Below are 21,128 nucleotides of genomic sequence, written 5' to 3'. Positions count from 1 at the left end.
GAAGCTACACTTTCTAAGATTAAAATGAGTTTGTTCTCCTTTAACAAAATGTTAATCTGAAAGGGATAATGTGAGTCTTAAATCCCAAAGTGTTAAAACCAAATTATACTGTACTTTGAAAGCTAATTATACAAAAGCATACAAAAAGAAAATATCAGAGTATTATTACAATATCTCTCTATATATAATATGTGCAAAATTCAATACACAAGGTTCTTCTTACTCATCTGTGGGTTTTCTTTAAAATAATGTTAACCTTAACTTATTTAAACCAGTATAAGTAGTTTGATGTTACTCCTGGGAAACAAAGATTGTCAATACAAGAACCTCCATAGCTTGGAGGACAAGCTGAACATGGAACTCCAACTTTATATGGTGCTTCTCCAATCCAATTCCCCCTGAAAATAAAAAATGAAATAGAATGCTTAATAACTTCAGAGTGGAAGAAAAAAAAATCATCAACCATACATGTTTTGAGTGATTAAAGTTAATGTCTCCATTGATATCCTATAAATGCTCTGTTACTAAAAACATGATATTAGTTTATTGCTGTAGTCTACTGATAAACATTGATCTAGCAATTCCCAAGAAAGAGCAGGAAAATGACCATGTGAATCCAGGCTAGCAATATCCATTCCAACTCCTTTAGTCTCAGTGGTGAAGTCCCAGTCTTCTTGGTTTTGCTACAACAAAGTGATTTTTGGTTCTCTGATCCCATGACAGAGTATTTTTTACTGGGGATCTATAGTTATGAAAAATAGCAAAATAAGAAATGGTGCAAGGTTTTCCTTGAGCACGTTTTTCTCTGGCAGTTATCTTAAAAGCTTGTGCTTGGAAGATGGATGAACAAACTGAGTGAAATCTTACTCTTAGGTTGCACCAACCTAGATTCACATTGTGAAGCTCTGAGGCTGAATTCATGATTAGAGAACAAGGAAAATAAAAAACTATTAAAAGGAACTGGACTGGGGCATTTCCAGAGGTCTCACAGATGCAAATGAGAGGAGAAGTAGAGTGCTTAGTAAATAGAGGTGTGCAATAGACCCTAGGGATAAAGGGGTACAAAGTCTGGAGAGTGATCAGATGAAAAGAGGTAACTCTGAAACATCTAGGAACATCTGAAAAACACATCCAGACTTAAAGGGGTTTATGTGAACCACAGACTTTTAGAGAATCATGTAACACTCATGATGTAGGCAGAAAGTTAAAATTAGATTTTTATTTAAATGTTATGTCTCACAGAGCAGAGAACTTTCCTTTAGTTTGCATGTGACGTGGAATAGCAGTGAGTAATGCAATTATTTATGAAACATTTTGTCATTCCCCACCTCCCAGCCAGTAACACTGGATCAAAAGCCTTAGTCTGGGTTGTGCCTTGGAAGAAAATAGGAATCTGAAATAATTTGCTCATTCCTACTTCTCTTCCAAATGAGTACAGCAGACTAAGTGCTCAGGAAATATATTTAGTCTGATAACAGATATGGAAATTCGGAGTTTGCTCAAAACTGCTTTCTGCTTCATTTTCTATGCAACACGTGGCAGATTTGGTGAGAATGCTGGATAATCTGGGGCCTTTCTAAACTGCAATCATCCTCCTTAACTTAAGGGGGTTTGCACTCATTTCAGAAGCATAAATATTTTTCCATTTTACAGCATGGCATCAGTGAAAATTACTGGAGTTCTAAATCCTAAATCTTTGCCAAATTCCAATCTTAGTAACTCAGATTGGGGCTGTAATATTCACTCCCTTCCTCTTTAGAGGAGTTTCTGGTGTGCTGGTTACTCAGAAGGACACAGACTTTATTGAGTAGCAAAGAGACTTCTGTGTCTGCCCAAGGACCCTAAGCCCAATGTCCTCAACTCAATTAAATCTAGAAATACAAGATTAATCCAGGGAAGATCACTCAATATAATTTTTGTGACCCTGCAAGAAGTAGATGTGAAAATCCTGATTCCACTTCCTGTGACTGAAAGGTGTGCTCAATATCACACACAGAGAAAGAGGTTGCAACTTCAAGCTTTGGTTAGCTGTTTGAGAAGCTGTGGGATTTTTAGATTTAGAAAATATAAAATGTCATTAATTCATTGCTAGCTGATACACAAATACTAAATTAGTTTCCAAAAATGCCTAATGTATAAATCCATTTTATTCCAATATATGAAAATGAGGTAAGTATTCCAGAAAGCTTATAATTTTATTTTTTTTTTCAAATTAGGATACATAAAAAAATTGTCTTAGAATCTTTGATTTCATCTTGTCCATGTTGTGGAGCTATAAGTCAGATAGAGTCTTTCCTGCCTATTCTTTGTTCCCTCACATTCACTTCTTACCATCCTTTTCCAGTAGATATTAAAGACAAAAGGACAGAGAAATCTCCTTGATTTCCAAAGGTGGTTTTTTCCCCAAGTAAATTTTCTTACAAAATCCTCTCTTTTTCAGTTGCAAAACCTTTAAAAATTCTTTTTACTCATGTAACAGCTACAGTAATGACATATTCTTGCATATTCTTTACCACAAATGGACCTGTGCCACCAAGAATTTTTATGGAAAACATGCTCAGTTAATCATACTCAGGTTCCTATACAGAACTGTGTCTTTGCCCAGTACACAGTCAGAGCAAGCAGCCACTTACACTGTCTGTGCAGCTTTTGCAACAGTGGTGCAAACCAGACTGCAAATTGAAACTCTCCCAGAGCCACACTGTACTGACTCATTCTGCACACAAAGGCAAGCTTGGGATGATGTTTAGAAAATGCTGGTAGAAAATTAATTTCTGCATTTCAACCTTACACCGACCTCTGCAAGTTATGGGATATATGGCCACCTATGGGTGTCTGTGAGTTGTATTTTAACAGACCCTTAAATGGAAGGCAAGATGACATAGATTTGCACACATGGAGCTTAGGCTGATGGACTTCATATGAAAGCAATGCTAGCATGGTCATAAGCAAAGGTATCCTGTGGGCAACAACATGCATCAAAGAATGAATTACAAAATGGTTTGGGTTGGAAGGAACCTTACAGACAAACGAGTTCCAAACCCATTGCCACAGGAAGGGAACCTCTCACTAGACCAGGGTGCACAGAACCCCGTCCTGTCTGGTGTTGAATGCTTCCATGGATGGGGAGTCCACAACCTCTCTGGGTAAACTGTTCCAGTGACTCACCACCCTCACAGCAAAGGACTTCTTCCTAATGTCTCATCCAAACCTACCCACCTTAAGCTAAGGCCATTCCCCCTATCACTACATGCCCTTGTGAAAAGTCCCTCTCCAGCTTTCTTGTAAGGCCCCTTTAGGTACCAATAGGTTGATACAAGGTCTCTCTGGAGCCTTCTCCTTTCCAGGCTGAACAGCCCCAACTCTCTCAGCCTGCCTTCATAAATGAGCTATTCTAGCCCTGATCAACTTGATGGCTCTCCTCTGGACCTGCTCAAACAGCTCCATGTATTTCTTGTGCTAACAAAGACAGAATTGGATGCAGCTTTTCAGATGGAGAGCAAAGTAGAGGAAAAGAATCACCTGCTGGGCACATCTCTCTTGATGCAGCCCAGGCTATGGTTGGGTTTCTGGGCTGCATGAATGCCCTGATAAGTCATATTGATAATATGATATTGACATTGATAAGTCATACTGAGCTTTTCATCTACAAACACCCACAAGTCCTCCTTAGAGCTGTTATCAATTCGTTCTCTAGCCAGCCTGTACCTGTGCTTGGATTAACCCAGTCTAGGTGTATTTGGCCTTACTGAATTTCATAAGGTTTGCAAAGGCCCACCTGTCAGTAAATCAAGAGCCTGATCTACGGTGGGATTGCTTACCTGAGGAAGTCTAGTCCACCATGCCTATCTATAAAAGAGTGAAGAAGTAAGGAATTCAAAGTAAAGTGAAGTCAGCACAAAGAAGGAAGAAAATAATAATAATAATAATAATAAATAATAATAACAACAGCAATAACAGAAAACCAGTTTTTTGTTTTGTTCCACACACATCAAGCTAATTCCTTTTCCTCCTTGTACACTGGAGTCATACATTTCCATATGTTCACATGGAAAGCTTGAACAAAAGAGCAGCCCACAGAAAAAGCGCAAAGAGAGGCCATGCTGCCGAAAAAGGAGTAAGCAGTCCTAAGAGAGGACCAAAATGTGCACAAAATATAAAAATTAACAAAAATAAAGGAGAGCAACTCACTTTGGGGCATAGTTGCATACCAAGTAAACAGCTCGCCGCCAAACTGATCCCCAGACGTTCATATTGTGGCATGTGTGGATTGCGCAGCCTATACGATTGGAAGTGGCCCAAACCATCTGAATAAATATTTATTATTGGTGAAGACCAAATTGAAAAGGAATATACATATACATATATTTATAGATACACACATACATTTATTTGAGAGAGAGGGGTATAAATACATCATAGGAAAGTTTAGCTTTGGACATGAGATTTTGAATAGAGGAAATTTATATAACCTGTGTGTAATGGGTGCACATGGGTCCATAACATCTCATCGGGCACCTAGGGTTGCAATCTTGAGGATAAGGGAAAGCATAATCTTTCACCTCATCATACCATGGTTTTACCAGCTGGAGAATAGATCGATACCTGGAAAGAAAAGAAAGAAAAACATGTCATTTTAGATTTTGCTTCACATCACCAGGGTCACAGTATTAAGCAATAATATTCTTGAGCCAAACGAACACTGGCAGATAGAGATGTATTCTACAGATATAGATGTAGAATACTGGATGACACTTGCATCTATCCAAGATCTGGATTGCTCAAATACTGACAAAATAATTGCTTTGTAGTGTAACTTCTTACCTTCCAGTTCTTACAGACAGGTTCTGGCCCAAAAATCTCAGAAGATAGGAAGGACCATGGTCCCAAATGCAAGTAGCAGCCCAAGCCTCAGCAGATTTGGCAAGAGTTTCATCCCAAACCTGACAAAATAAAGTAGACAAAATAAAGTATCCTTAACAGTAGAACAGAAAAAAGTATATAATGATCATAGTGCTAGAACAAAAGAAGCAAGTACCTTAACTCGCAAATATACTATCATGATACATCAGATCAGGAAATAAGAAGAGAACTGTGGAGCAGCATGTACAGAATCCAGTGGGATTTGCCTTATTGCTGGACAGAATTCCTGCCCGTATCATTAGAGGAAGCCAAGTATTCTGATCTCTCCCTTTTTTTCTGGAAAAGCCCTTCACCAAACAGGCATTCTCCTACCATTTTCCTTCTATGTTGATGAGATCCATGTGTGGAGAGGAGTGAAATGTTGGCTGGGACTCGATAGAAAGTGAAGGAGAGAACACAAGGAAGAACAATTCAGCATAGGTATTACATACCCCACAACCCCCCAACACATTTGAAACAGGACCTCAGAAGTATCTATAGCCAGAGCCAATGCATGTGGCAGCTCTTCATATTTGAGGTCACAAGGTCAAGAAAGGGATTCCACAAAGGCAAAGACTATGGACAGTTTCCAGGTACAGTATTGATTTCACTACTTTATTCTGCACAGGAACTGGCATTGCTCACTGCCTGATATAAAAAGGATAACAGCTCTGTAAGAACAGACAACTTGACTTCTTAAGTTCTCCAATGTTTGGAACATGACAAGTGAACTTAAACACTGTCTCCTTTATATGCTTTGCCTGCTCAATTACATGCTTGATTTGTAACTCTGCTGTTTTCTCCACAGCAAAACAGGTTTGTCTCAGAAATAATGGAGATACTGACAACAGAAACTACAGCACCACTGGAACTCCTGATAAAGATATCTCACTGTTACATTACAAGAGCACACAAATCTTAATATATCTTAGTGTTTAAAGGATACCCAAGTAGGCTGTAGATTCTGGAATTACATGTATATTTGGAATACCCTTCTTAGAGTGTTTAGGTGCAGGATAGTTGTAGTGAATTACAAGTAGAAAGGCAGAACAGAATGTGGTAAAATTGTTTATGTAGACCATCAGTGCTTTTTAAACACAAACACAAACTCACATATCTTGAATGGTTACAAAATAAAGAGTATGCTCTTAAGGCATGAAATAAGAGGCAAAGTCACAAATTAACTTAGCAAAAGATAAAGTGGCCCACATCACAAATATTTTCTGTATTATGAGCTAATAATAATTTTTAAAACTGAATTCAGTTTTAATTTCACAAACCTGAAGAGTGAAAAGATGGGCCATTGACTAGGACAGTAATTCATGCCCTGACTCTAATACTTTGTGAAATTTCTCTCAGTGAGAAGGACAAAATTTAGTAAATGTTATGAAATTGCTAGACCATTGAACCAAGCTTTTGCAAATATGAAGTGGATAAGGTACCTCCTCGATTAAAGATGAAGAAGCACAATGGAGACCAGTACATTCTCCTTAACAGAAATCATTTTTCCATTCAAGTGGACCCAACTTAGGGATGGTAAAATGGGTGGTGCATAAAGAAGAGAAGGCCTATTTTACACCTGCTCAGAAAAATTCTAGGACGAAAGCGAAATCAAATTGCTAGGACAAAAGACAGAAGTCCTAAGAAGAAGCATGCTACACAGGAATACTCTTCAAGCCAGGGAACTGGCTTCAAGTCTTACTTTGTTAGACTTCAGCCCTGAAAAATTATGGGTGTTTCTTGGAGGAGTTGGAGATAAAAAAAATGCAAAACCCAGGATATGCTCTAGGGCCCAAGGTGAAGAAAACTGTGCATAGATATTTCTTCTGCTTTGTATCTCTGCCATTAAGTTTACTAGCTGCATGTGGCCGGTGTATAAAAACCCCTTTATAACCCCTGTGGTACAGCAGTGGTCCCAAAAAGCGGGCTTAAAGAGTAGGTACAAACATAAAAGAGTGTCTGGGGAGTGTGCCTGAGAGGCTGGGGCCACAGCCAGTGTTTGGAGCCTGCCCAGGCCCAGGGGAGCAGAGGAGCTCACGGATCCAGCACATGGGTCCAAACACATCTGCCTGGTGTGCATCCATAAGGGGCTGCTCTGCCAGGACTGTGACACCCTATAAACACCCTCCTTTGCTGGGATTAATCACACTTCTGGCACGAGTGCTCCTGCCAGGAGGCTGAACATGAGGTTTGCGTGCTTGCTCCCAAGTGCCCTGTCTGCACTCCCACAGTAATCTAAACGTGCGCCGTGTTCACACAAAGAGCGCCAACATCCTGACTTCCACCCAGCACATTTTTGTGTACTGAACTGCCTCGCAAAATAGCATGTTAGGTGTTTGAAAAAAATGTGAAGAATTTTCTTCACTGGGTTTTCACTATTAACACTCTCTAAGCAAGGTACAGTCCTGCCTTGGACAGCAAGGGCATTCCTAGTTCACTTTTTCTTCTCTCAGCTTCATTTCTGGTGATCAGGAATCATCTGCAACACTGAATTGGTAAAGTTTTGAGGTGTTGTTTCTAACTCAGTTAAAATGTTGTGAGTTTGTCATGTATAGTGCACTCTGCTTTCCATTATGTATTCAGTCTTGATCCCACTCTGGACAGATAAAATTTTTGGCAAACATAAAAAAATAGAACAAGGAGAAGGAAAATAACTACTGACTTAGGGATAAGGGGGAGGGGTGCATAAGTAGAATCTTTAAATTTCCTCCATTCCTTTATTAGCAGGCTGGTGAAAAGCCTCTACAGAGTCCCCTACAGCAATGTAAATCACTTGTGTTTCATGGGAGGAGTTGATTGCCTCACCTTCCTTATTAACTTCATTTTTTCAGATGAAAAAGTGGTCTCAGTCCTTCTAGGAATAGCTCTAGATGATCACCAGTAGAAGAGAATACATAAGGGAGATCTTATAGAGTCTTTCAGCACCTGAAGTGAACCTACAAAAAGGTTCTGGAAAAGAGATTTATTGCACTGGGGTCAAGTGGTAGGACAAGAGAGTATGGCTTAAAGCTGAAGGGGCTAGGTTTAGATTGGATATTAGGAAGAAATTCTTTGGTGTGAGGCTGGTGAGGCAATGAAACAAGTTGCCCAGAGAAGTTGTGGATGCCCCATCCCTGGAAGTGTTCAAAGCTGGATGGAACTGTGAGCAAACTAGTCTGGCTCCTGCCCATGGCAGAAGGGTTGTAACTGGATGATCTTTAAGATTCTGTCCAACCCAAACCATTCTATGCTTCTATAAAAAGGCAAAGAATTAATAAAGGCTGAAAGTGAAAAATATTATCTCATTGTGAACCAAACTATTATAAGAGACTGAGATTAGTTCACCCTTTTAAAAAAAAGTCTGATCCTGAGTCCACAGTTGTACTAACTTTTATCAGAGTTCAGACCCCCTGTTTTGGGCATGTAAGAGAACAGAGCAAAGACATTTTGATTTTAAAGCCATGTGGTTTCATTATGTGTACATAGATAAATAGCATACCAAGAAATGCAAATATATCCTAGAAAGAGAAACTGAAGTAACTTGAAAGTGAGAGGGACAGTTTCTGTACAAGGAGAAATTAAAAAGCTCAAGCTAATTAGCAAAGAATTTAAAAGAAACTGAGTGGTAAACAAAATTACAAACTGAAATATAGGGCAATGCAGTGTTCCTATTAAACACATCCAATAAAGCTGCCTGACATGAACACAAAATTGTAAAAAAGAAAAAGGAAAAATATTTCCATACTCAGTGGGTTAAGATCTAAGAAGGTGACTCATCCTGAAATGCTCATCATGCAAACTCCCAGTGCCAAAATATGATCATCCACTCCCTGGGGACAGCTAATCTTCATTTGCTAGGTTGCAAGTAGTGAGGAAGAAGTCACATTCTATCCAGTATAAAGATGCCCCCCAAACTCCAGATCACTGATTCAGTCCAGCATGGAAACCTTCCCACTTCTCAACCGGGTCTAACTGAGCCACAATAGAGTTAAAGCCTGTCACCACACTGCCACTAACAACTTGAAATGAACATCCTTTGGCCAATTTATTTTTCTTTCTTGAGCCGAAGATTATTTTCCTAGAAAGCTCTCTGACTGTGCTCTCTGTACTGCTCCCTGCAAAACAACACTTCCAAACAACATCTCAAGGAACAGGACACTGTTTCTACATGGGGAGTTTCAACATCTGAGACCACTTCATGAGGCAGGTCTGGAGTGTTCTCTGCACTCACACAGTATGTGATTGCTAAGAGTTAAGAGTAAAATCTTAGCACTAATAAAATCAGCAGGAATTTTGCCAGTGAGCCAGAATTTCATCCGAGATTCTGCTTGTTTCCCTCTGTAAACAAATAGTAAAATATTTAATCCCCACAATGTGTAATAAGCAATAGAGTGTAAAATAAAGTCTCTTTCATATTGAATGAAATTTCTTGAAACCCAAAAAGTGGGCTTCCTTCACCAAGGAAAGCCTTTTAATATTGTGGGTCACAGTTGCTTTTTTATAGCTGTTTCTATAGCTGTATCTCAGCTGTTAGATAATTTCCATGTAAAAAGGGTGAAGTTGTCCTTTTGTGCTTGGTTGGAAATGGAGGTCTTGGTCCTGGAACAACTATGTTCTTATGTATTAAAACAATGGTGAAGCTGAATAAACATTCTGATGATGAAAAAGAAACAAAACAACTACAATATTCCAATGATCTGTCCACAACATTTGTTGAAAAATAATTGGCTGTTCCCTTCTACTTTGATACCTATGTTTTAATTTAAGGAATTGTGTACATAACAATTTTTAACTATAACCTGTACTTAGAAACATGTTTCTGCTCATTTTCATTGCAGGCAGAATTGTAATCCTCAATCATTTAAATGGAGCAACTTTTTCTTGACATTCTGCTCAAGAAATGTCTTAGGAGACAAACCCAATCACTCAAATGACAATGACCTCTCCTCATCTCTACAAGTAGTCTGAAATTATTATTAATGGCAACAGATAGCAAAAATTTGTGATCTAAATGCAAAGGGAACAGAATACACAGCCATACACTGTATTTATTATGTTCCCATTCTGTGTGGTTATCTGTGGGTAAACTGGATGTTTACGGAACCACTTAAATTTACAGCCCTCATTGTCACAAAGAAAATATGGAAAAAATCTGGTAAGTAGCTGTGCTCCTTCCCTCAAAGTGGACAGATTGTGAGATAGAAGATGTGGGCTAATTGTGGAGTTCATAAAGATATGTTTTTACCTGGTAGCCTAAGGACTGTGCTAATGATCATTGTAAAACAACCAATCCAAACCTATGTTTTAATTCTTCTTTCGCCATTATGATCTTTAATCTTTCCCAGCGCATTTTTTTTGCCAGTAACTGGAAGCCCTCCTAACTTGCAAAAGAGCACAAGAGAACCTCAACAGAGCATTGTTCTGGCTACTAAATACCAGCAGCAGCACTCAGTGCCTCATTGTTTGTGTTTGGTCTGTTTGTTGTGGGTTTTTTTAAATGACATATCAGCTAAGATAATACTATGCATATTTCCCAATGGTAAAACAAGTACTTTAAGCAAAACATACACATCCTGGCCACTCATTACCTTCCTGGGAGTTCCCTGAGTCAGGGCTGCTGCCCATAGTGCCAGGACAGCTGTGGTGTGACCAGACCCTCAGCTGGCTGCCATCAACTGTACAGCTGAAGTGACAAACACTGGGTAGAGATGTGAACACAGATCCAGAGCAAACAGGTGAAGTTCACTGTTTTAACCACTCCCTTCTGCAACAGCTTCTTTACACAAGTGCAGCGACATGAAGAGATAGCAAATGAAATACTGGGATATGCAATTTGAAGGGGGCTGCATGGCAACACTGCTACATTTTGAAGCAATAAAAAGTGACAAATTTTTTCCCAGTCTTGGCATATTGCTTTTCATTTATATATGTTTACTGTGGGTTCATATTAGTGATATTCAGATTGTTATTTCACACAAACAGATCTACAGCAACTCAGGCATCTCAGAAAGATGGCCAGTACGACCTTCTTTTAGCAATAATCAGTTAAAAAATAGCCTTTCCACCTCAAACATATTGTTTTACTCTCCAGTAGCCCCCTGCTTCTCTTTGTTTGCCTAGCTGAAGATCAAAAGCTCTTACTTCCAGAATGGCAGCAATTGAGAAAGAAGAAAACCTTGACTCAAGCAATTTCTTCTTGTGATAAAAAACACTGTGAAGCCAAGGGATGAAATCCAACATGTCCAGTCCATCTGTGCAGCTGCATTCCACAGCTGCTTGTGCAAGTCCCAGAGTGGATTAGCAGATGTAGGCTGCTACCCTCCAGCACACAGGTCCTGTCCTCACGGGTCACTCAGCCTTGCACCGCTCGCACTCACGCGTGCGGCACCCGTCTTAAATCCCACAGCAGCGCGCAGGGCACACAGGAGCCCTTTGCTCCCCTTCTCTTTCATATGGTCAGACATGCAGCATTTTCAAGTTTAGAAACTTTCTGTAGGACCTCCCACCACGTCCACTACCCCAAATCTGGCAGAAAGCTTAATAAAACAACCCAACAGCCCTTCTGCCTGCATGCTTTCACAGCAGAATGACTCACAGAGTCTCATCTTCTTGCTCCCACTTTTTTCAATACGTACTGTGTGATGAAAACATATGAGCTCATTGGAACTTACACAGAGATGTGGCAAAACTTATATATTTATTTAGGCTCTGAGATCATTTGGACTTTAGGCTGTGTCTCTCTAAGAATGTTTTTGGGTTTTTTATCTCAACAGCCACCTGTTAGAAACTTTTGTATGTATATTGTAATTGGTGCCTACCACACATGCAGGTACTTTCTCACGTGCATTAAGTAATAATTAAAAAGTTTACACAGAAAATTTCCAGTCTACCCTCTAGAGAAAAAATATCTGGATGGGAATCACAGCAACGTATGTCATTCTTCTGCAAATAAACGGAGGGTTAATACAACAAGCTGCTTGTTCAACAATCCACTGCAACTCAAAGTAAAACTGTGCAATGCTTTATAGTAAATTTACTCTCATATATGCAAACCTCCAAACATCTGAGTCACACTTCTGAAGGGCTCAATAGTAGAAGGTCTGGCTCAATCCAGGCATCACCAGACATATTCCCAAGAAACCTCACTGCCAGAAATACTTTTCTTATGAAAATTCAAGCCTGTGTTTTTCATAGAAGCTTATATTCCTGAGTGTCTACATGGTGCAAACACAAAGGGCTATAATTTGTAGATTTACCGCTGTTACTAGTCAATTTTTTTTCTTCTAAATGTTGTTTGAACTTCCTTTCATGTTGGGCATCAGGTTTTCAGACAATAAGAAATAAAGAAAATTGGTATGCTGTCAGATTTAATAACAATAAGCTTCTCTGATATGCTATTATTTGTTTAGCTTTTGGAAAAGTTAAATATCACAGCTATATATCTTAAAATATTCAGTGCTTTTCTAACCTACTGCAAGGACTATTTTAATTGGCAACAGCTTATCTTAGAAGTGGTAACAAAAAGGACCAAACTCAAGCTCCGTGTCACCCTGACAATTGGTCAGAAGTCTGAAAAGGAGCGTGTCTGACCTCTATCATTTTAAATATGATCAGAACAAATTGTATTTTCTTAGAAACACAAGATGTGAATGAAAATTTATTTATTTTGTGATGCTTCATTTCTCTTACATACAGGAAAAAAATATACATTCTGCTTTTCTTTGTTATTAACCACTGAAGCTTTCCATCAAAAGGAAAAATGTTCTTAATTTCTTTAAAAGTTCACAAAGAAAATATTTACTATTTTCTAAGTAGCTCTAGCTGAAAGGTATGACAGCATGACTTAAAAGAAAACACATAGAAGCTTCCTCTTTTGCAGAACAAAGAATAAGAACAATAGTTCTTTATTCTCAGAAAAGGAAAGCTCAATTTAAGATTCTTTCTATTGATACAGATAAACAGATATCACTGACAGATAGATAGATGCACAAAGCCAGTTAATCTCAGTTTCATTTAAATAGACCTCAAACCCCATCCCAGGGAACTTGCAGATGCATTCATACATGGAGGAGCCTGAGCTGAAGGTTCTGTGCACAAAAAGCAAGCAAGGGGCTATCCTGGGGCTTCCATCTGTTGCTGCCTCTAGGATACACATTTTCACAGACCTGTGATAGACTATTTATCTTTTCAGGTAGAGAAAGAGGACAAAAACGTTGAGAGGTTTGAGGTTACTATCATCTCCATTCATGTATGAAACAAAGTATTGTGTACTTTGGATCAAGATTCTTGTGAAAAATGCCCTGTCTCTGTTTTTAGCCAAGAAGTTCAAGAGGTGCTACATTTAATAATAAAGGAATGTCGAATTCCAAGGCCCCTGGGCAGGCTGCTTTTCTATCTGAGACTTTATTAAGTTGTTTTTTGTTTGTTTAAACTCCTAGAAGGCTTTCTGCTAATACTAAATTTAAATAATGTAAATATTCTTTTCTAAAACACCATCAAGATGGATGTTTTAAAACTGTTATCCATAAAAATTGGAACAGAGCTCTAGTACCAAAGCAAGTTTAACACAGCCACTCTTTTCCACAAAATTTTATCAACAACAGCATTTTTGGGAAGTTCTTCAGATTTTTCAAGGAGTGCTTTCTAGGAAGGGTCTTTTCCATTCAACTCTTGAAAAGGTCTTTTATCATTCACTCTGAACATAACAGATGGCTTTTGTACTTCTTATCAGTAACATCCACTTGGATTTGACCCTAGATGAACACCAGTTACTGAGACTGAACAGGCTTTTCTAGTTTTCTGTCAATGAAACTGCAGAAAAAATGGGCAACACCCAGTGATAGCCAAGCAGTTCAGTGCTGCATTACTGACAGTGGTGCTCTAGGAAATACGTAAGCGGCTGAACTCACCTGTGAGGCAAAAGAGAGCTAGGTAAGTCTATTATGCCAAAATCAGCAAAAAGTAAGCTCCATTTACTCCTGCTTTCTCTCTGTCAGCTGCCATGTTGTGCCTCCACTGCAGAAAAAGGCTGAGTTGCTGTTGCTGTGAAACAACTGCTTCCTTTCCAGGCTGTGATGCAGACAGACACCATTAACTGTAACCATGTGAACCACATCAGTTCCCTCATATTATTTTAATTATCTGAGAGGATCACTATTCCAGAATTCATTTGCCCATGATCTCCAGATATTCCTGGTGCTGGGTTATGGCACTAGGGAGAAGGGACATTAATTGGCTAAACAGAAAATCGAGTGGTGGGAGGCAGAAACTGGAACCAGTGAACACATTCCACCATTGTACCCCTTTCTCATTTGTTCTTACCTCACTTGTGAATTCCCAGCATAGAGCAAGCTAAAAGCCATGGCAGACTGGGACAGGAGGCCCACACTGGAGAACCTCCAAGCATCTTGAGCTCTCATCTGCCTGAAGACTGAGGTGGACTACACTTGCATTTATTTTGTGCTCTAGCATGATGAAAAGCATATCAAGAACTTTGCACCCTGACTTGTCATCTGGTTACTTTATTTCAAACTTCACTATGTATACAGGATTTAAGAGAACAGGGCTACTGAATGGAAAAGTATGCTGCCAGTAACGTCTACAGTAAATTCTTCATTGCATTATGGCAGTTAGACATGCACAGTTAAAATGATGGGCCTAATCTTCTTTGACATCCAAGGGTCTTGTTCACTAATTTAACTAAGGAACTGTAAATGGAGTGCAACTGTAATTTGATCCAATATGCAGAAGTATTTTATTGACATGCACATGCAAATTGAGGAAAATAATTGCATCTTAATGCCAAGAAAACTGTCAGTAAATATGTAAAGGGTAATTTTTTGAAATTAACAAGGACAGAAATTCTATTGGCAGTTTAAAAATGCATAGAGAGATTAATTATCTGAGCTTTAGAGGGAAATATTTAAGTTAGACATTTGGAAATAATTTCTATTCTTAAGGTAAAATATTTGCCAAGAGATGTGACTGAGACAGCATCACTATATGTGTTCAAGAGTAGACAAGATGAAAACCATATGTATGTAATGCAGAAGGAAGTCCTGCAACAGGCCAGGGATAAAGTACATGGATTAAGAGACTCCGTCCAACTCATTAGACATAAATCTTGAAGGAACTAGCCCTGCAATCCTTACTCACAGACATGTATGATTTCAGTGGGACCATGTAAATAAGCCAGGGCAAATGACTCAAGAACAAAATGTCCTTAAAGATTTAGAATGGTCTGTAAGAAACCACAATGAAAACAAAAAAAAAATAAAAAAATAGGTAAACAGGTTGAGAAGTTTATTTATGAGAAATGCTATTGAATTGGAGAGAAAACCTAACTCACTCTTTCCATGTCCATACAAAAGGCTTTCGGTATTAAGCAGAACTTGGGAAAACTTGAAGTAGGTTTGTTGGGGTTTTTCTGACTTTGTCTTACCTATCACTTACTGCATATTCACAGAATATTTTCAAGATCACCTTGACAGCAAAAGAATTTTATCAAGACTTTCAAACTTAGAAGTGAAATAATAAGGAAGTTATTTGCATTTGTGAGCACTAACTGGGTTATACCTTTCTTCTCTGACCTGACTTTGGAGTTACCTGCAAATTTTCTGGGACAGGAAGTATCCAAATACATTACCTCGGCGAAGAGAGTCATTCCTGGGCCACACAGAGCGTACATATTTCCAGCAGGACACACGTGGACTCCTTCACAGGACTACAGGAGCTTCTTTTTGAACACAACTACTTTTCTTCTACAACAATAGGTCGTTTCCTTTGTTTAGTCTATTATGGTCTTTTATGTGGATTTACTAGAAATTAATATGCTGAAATTCTCTGTTCTCTTCCAGTTCCTGAGCCATCAGCTCATGAGAAACACGAAATAACTCCTGGGTAGCTAAACTAACTCATTTCAGGCTAGTCTGGAAATCTTTTACTACTTTGAGTTCTACAAAGTGAGTCAAAGTGACAAAATTTAACCAGGGGCAGACTTTCCCAAATATAAAAGTGCAGTTACTGAACAAAAAAGAACTGAAACTCTGTCTGAACATCTTTGGTACATAAGAAAGCTCGAGTTTTTCTAGAGCACTTCTTGCACTTAAAATCTTCAGCCAGCATTCCACAAACATATTTTTGAGTATGCAATCCTGCCCCCTCTATTATAATTCAGACATGCTACTGCCAGCCCACTAATGACTATGTTGATCCATACTGGGCTCAGGACTCATTCTTGCAGAGCCAGCAATGAAACTACTCATGACTGGTCTTTGCTATGGCTCTTCAACAACTTATTCAGATCACCTTAAAGAATTCTTAAATCAAACAGATTTTACCATTTTGCATGGGAATGCCATGGAGGATGGTGCTCAGTGCTCATCAAGGCCCACTTATATAAGTTACTGCTTCTGCATGCAAAGCTTTAAAGAGCACGTCTGTACATAAGCACCTGCTTGAACAGCTTTTGCACAAATACAGTGATGTGGGATACAACAAAGACCATATAGACTTTCAAGAAACTGGCCTCAAGTGGGAATGACTGTAGGTAAAAATAACTTCTGATCCTCATAGGAACAGATATTTCATGAATGAATGTTTTGGAAGCCTAAAGGTAGTGCCAATGCACATTAAAAGACTTTTTATGAGACTCAAATTTCAGTTTGCAATATCTTGAAAATATTTACTGGCCTACCAAGTAGCTGAGATGTTCCAGAAAGGTAACACTGGTCTCTATAATACAGAATTAGCATTCAGAAAAAGGGATTTCTTCATTCACATGCTTCCAGTGGAACTACAGATGTTCATACTTTTCACACTAGACAGCTGCTGGCAACTCTACACCTCACTTTTTCTGAATCATGAATTTTATGGAATCTTTCTGCTTTCTCCACAAAAAATATGTAAAGACAAGATGATTTTCACCCTTTGTCAGGCCAGATGTATGGTGTCATCTTTCTTTCTGCAGGTATGCCCTCAGCTTTTAAAGCACAAGCAAAGACTTTCTCAGGATGAGGAAGAAAAAGGTCCAAATTTAAAAAAAGACTCACTAATTCTGAATTACAGTCCTGGAAGTTCTTGCTTTCTTTCATTTTCTTTACATATACACTGACTAGATTTGTACCTGTAGAAAAACTTCTAGTTGAAGGCATCAGTACCTCCACAACCAGAACCAAAAGGAAGACTACTTTAAAATCTAACACATTGGGTGCCAATGTCCCAACAGAAAGACTTACCAAAGTGTAACTGGCACAAGACACACCAGTTTCTTTCCCTGGGGACTGATACAATGCCTCCCACCATGTTTGACTCCCCAGCTGTCTGCTTTCATGGGGGGCTGCATGCAACAACACTCAGACCCACGTCTTCCAAAGAGAACTAGAACACTTCCCAGCACTGCTTATCTGAACTTCCCCTGCCTAACACATGTGCATTTAAAGCTGTTCTTCAAGACCTCTTATCCAAAGTCCTACAGTACATAGACCTTCAAGACAGTAAGGGCAGAGAAAATAACACCCAAGGGGTCTGAAGTACCTGTAACTGCACTGAACATGTGAAAAACAGACACTGTCAGGGAGAGAACAGAATGTGTCAAGTAGAAAAGCCCCAAAAAAGGTTGGGTGTGGAGAACTGGAATCAGAAGAACCAAACCATGCAACCAAACCCTGAAGGGGTTTTATTTCCACCAGGGAGGTGGAAATAAAAGCAAATGGAACTGCACAGAAGTGAGAATGTGATACAGTAATTAATGAGAAGAACCGCTCCTAAAAGAATTAGGAAAAAACAACAAAACACAATTTACTATGACAGTGAACATAGACAAGATGAAAAAATATATTTTTCTAGTGCTTCAAAACTGCTTAGTTTTTCTGTGTTTCAACACACTTAAAAAGATTTCCACAATCTACTGCATCTGTAAGCAATTCCAGCTCTCTAACACGTGACATCCGTTTTAGTCATTGTTAGGGAAAATGGGATAGGCCATTTTCTTCACTACTCCAGAACTTTTCCATAATATTCAGGAAAGGAACACACACTCTGTAAGGTTCTTTCAAGCACAAATGCACATTGTCTGTTGTTAATGATAATGTGTTTGTTGTCTTATTTATGAAAATAAGTATTGAGAAACATAACATGTTTTTTTATATAGCAGCAGCAACTTCATATCCCTGTAAGACACAACAGCTGCTGCACCACACACTGAAATTATTCAGAGACCAAAGAATGGACAAATCAAACTCAGTTACTGATAATGGTGTTTCCAGTCTCAGTATGGCTTACAGCACCCTGTCATCTCCCAGGCCTCCCTACCAAAATCCTTCTGCAGTCAGAGAGGTAAGAAGTTCCACAGATGGTGCCATGACCACAATGCAGATGGCAGAGCACACCATGTGTGATGCTGCTCACTGAGCATTTTTTGCTCTGTATGGGACGCACACAGAACTTTGACAATTTTCAAAGAGAATTGCTGGCAGAGGGGTGGCTGCCATTTGGGGATTCAAGCTCAAGTTGCACTCTGGTTCATTACCTACATAGCTTGAGGTGCTGATCTGAATTCTCCAGCATGAAGTCACAAAGTACTTTCAGACTGGAAAACCAAATGTAAAAGAAAGCCTTCAGTCCTTGCACTTGAGGCTACTGTTGGGGCTGATGCTGCCAGGAACACAGGTACATCCTATGGCTGGTTGCTACTGGCAAAAGCAATAGTAAGAAAGGCAAGGAAAAGAACAGGAAAAGAACAGCTGTAAAGAGCATGACTTCAATCTTGATTTTGTATCTATGTTGCAGCAAAGCTGCAGCAGAATACCCACCAATATAGATAAAATCTTGGCATTTTATGTATATGAGTTCAATAAAATCCGGGAAGCTTGCTTTCTATTTACAAAGGTTCCTTACTGAACAGGCTAAGAACACTGGCACTTACAAAACCCTTGGGAATAGGACAGGGTGCTGGCTTCACTTAAGCAAACTGCAGGAGCACAATTCTAAAACACACAAGCCAAAGAAGGGTATGGTAGGCTGCCATTCCCTCATACATTACAACAAAGTTTATTTACACAGAATCAAAGGAAACATCAGTGGAGAGCACTGCAATGAAAGTGATGACTGAGCTTGACTTCTGACCCACTGGCTTTTCTGTCTCTGACCTTTCCACTTAATCAGACTTCAAACTCAGCCTATGGTCTTCATCCTGCAATATTCTGAGAGCACTCAGCATTCTGAGATGCTTCTGGGATATGCTGAACAGATTATATGATGAAATAAATCCAGATTTAGGTAACATCTGTGATAGAAACATGTCCAAATTGTTAGTCATTAGCTGCTACAAAGGAGGAGCTGTTATTACTGATATCCCCTTTTTATGTCAAGCTGATGGTGTCCTATTTCTCAAACCTATTAACTGTCTGCTGTCATATGAGAAACTGTGTCTTTAAGCATTTATTATGGTGCTGACACAACTTGTCTGTACTTTCAAAACACTGTGAATACCTCAATTACAATGTAAAAAAAAATCGTTGGACAACCTATGTTTAATATTAGAGGCCCACATTATGCATGTATGCAAAGTTGGAACACGAAGTAGCAAATACTGCTTCAGCCAGTAGGGCTAAAGCAGTGTGAGATCACAGAGAATGTGTAACTTCTACCATACCTGCAGGAACAGAAATTTCCTATAAGAATTTTCCAATAAGGAGAAAATGTGCCTGCCACATACTTTTTTTGAGCACATTGAAATCCTACATACTAGAAAAACCTTAAAAAGCAGCATTGCATTTGATGGAAAGATAAAGGTATTAGGTGAACACAGAAAACATGCAGTAAGAAAAACACATGAAGAGGAGACAGATGAATTACTTTGCAAACAGTCTTACATATTGCTTCCATACATAATATGTGTGAAATAAGAAAGGTTCATTGTGTGTCTTTTTGCCCACATCAGGGCAATGACTTTCAGTGTACTCCACAAAAACTATGGGGCTAATGATCAGCACTTTAAACACTTTGGGTTGCATGTGATCACACACTATTTTCAGGCCAACAAGCAGTTAACTCACCACTTCACTTATTTCATTGGGACTACACATGGAAATGAAAATTGAACAGGGCAAGTAAGAGGTTCAGAGTTCAGTATTCAGCTTTTGCTTGCTGAAGTTAATGCAGTTGAAAAACATAAGGACAGAACATTTTAGTAAGCAATAATAGATTTTAAAAAATTTATTTAGTTAACTAAACCATTACAATTTGTTTAAGAAGATCAGATCACTGATTTACAGTTTGTTTTACTCCGAAATAAACAGTTCACTTACCATGTATTCCATGTTGGAAGCAGGTGGGAAGACTTTGCCTCTGACTTGATTATGATAATCAAGAATGGCAATCATGTCATTCTGTGAAATGTAGCGCTTCCGCCTGGCTTTGGGAATTTTTGCAGAGTCCAGATGAGCTGCCAAAGCTGTCTTGATGTCAGTGAAATTATTGTCTGACAGGAATAGGTCAGTGGAGTTGGGTAACACTAATGCACTTGTTTCACAGAGAATGGAAAATAAGAGAGAACAACTGATTGCAGCAATTACTGTCATTTTGGGGCCAAAGGAGACAGATAGGCCACAGAGGCACTCTGCTTTAAGTCACGGGAGCAGAAAGCAAATCTGTAGAAGAGAAGATACCAAAGATGTGATTCTGTACATCTGTGTAGCAAGACAGTGAACAAGCAGGCTGTGACCAGAAAAATCATTCTGTCAGCTCAATCATAAAAACAAACCAGGCAGAACACGTGTTGGTGATCAATTTTCAATAACTGTATTAAGTGATGATGGTCCTACTACAACACACCTGATGAAGTACCCTTCTGAAGTACATGGTCAGAGCTGGTAGTATTCCTGAAATAGTGACAGTGCTATCACACCCAATCAGTCCATAAACCACACTACAGATCTTAAATAGGGAGACTGCAAGAAACCTCACATCATGTTTTCTACTAAAAATTAAAAATACATCCTAGGCTATGCCTACCCCATAGGCATGGAGTGTTTTGACACAATGTGGCAGAGATAAACCAGTAGGCAAAACAAAACATATACAACATGAAAGCAGGACATCTTAGAAATTGCATTCAAATCTTAAGTTCACCAAGTGTAACGAGCATTGATAAAACTGCATGCAAAGCAAACTTATGGAACTGAATGGCTTACCTCTGGATAATACCAAGAAAAAAAGAACAGAGTCTATTGTTCTCCCAGTATATA

The 21,128-nt window shown here is 38.9% G+C and overlaps 1 protein-coding gene across 1 annotated transcript; it reads right to left on the bottom strand.

The window, feature by feature from the left end:
* Positions 1-262: 262 nt before the first annotated feature.
* On the bottom strand, positions 263-20,462 carry PI15 (peptidase inhibitor 15). The gene is made up of 5 exons (XM_036378604.2): positions 20,190-20,462; positions 4,825-4,943; positions 4,473-4,605; positions 4,192-4,307; positions 263-398 (listed from the first exon to the last, which is right to left on the bottom strand). Exons 1-5 carry the CDS (start codon positions 20,460-20,462, stop codon positions 263-265), a joined length of 777 nt encoding a protein of 258 aa, XP_036234497.1.
* Positions 20,463-21,128: the final 666 nt, after the last annotated feature.

This window comes from Molothrus ater, chromosome 1, assembly GCF_012460135.2.
Source record: "Molothrus ater isolate BHLD 08-10-18 breed brown headed cowbird chromosome 1, BPBGC_Mater_1.1, whole genome shotgun sequence".
Classification (NCBI taxonomy): domain Eukaryota; kingdom Metazoa; phylum Chordata; class Aves; order Passeriformes; family Icteridae; genus Molothrus; species Molothrus ater.
The sequence above is the reverse complement of the archived record's forward strand: the minus strand, read 5'-3'. Positions and strand labels throughout refer to the sequence as shown.

Excerpts from the sequence above, each read along its gene's own strand:
- PI15 (XM_036378604.2), bottom strand. The coding sequence starts at position 20,462 with ATGACAGTAATTGCTGCAATCAGTTGTTCTCTCTTATTTTCCATTCTC. Across the intron at positions 4,944-20,189 it reads CTTCCAACATGGAATACATG|GTTTGGGATGAAACTCTTGC; the intron begins GTAAGTGAACTG and ends TTATTTTGTCAG. Across the intron at positions 4,308-4,472 it reads TGTGCACCCATTACACACAG|ATGGTTTGGGCCACTTCCAA; the intron begins GTTATATAAATT and ends ATATTTATTCAG.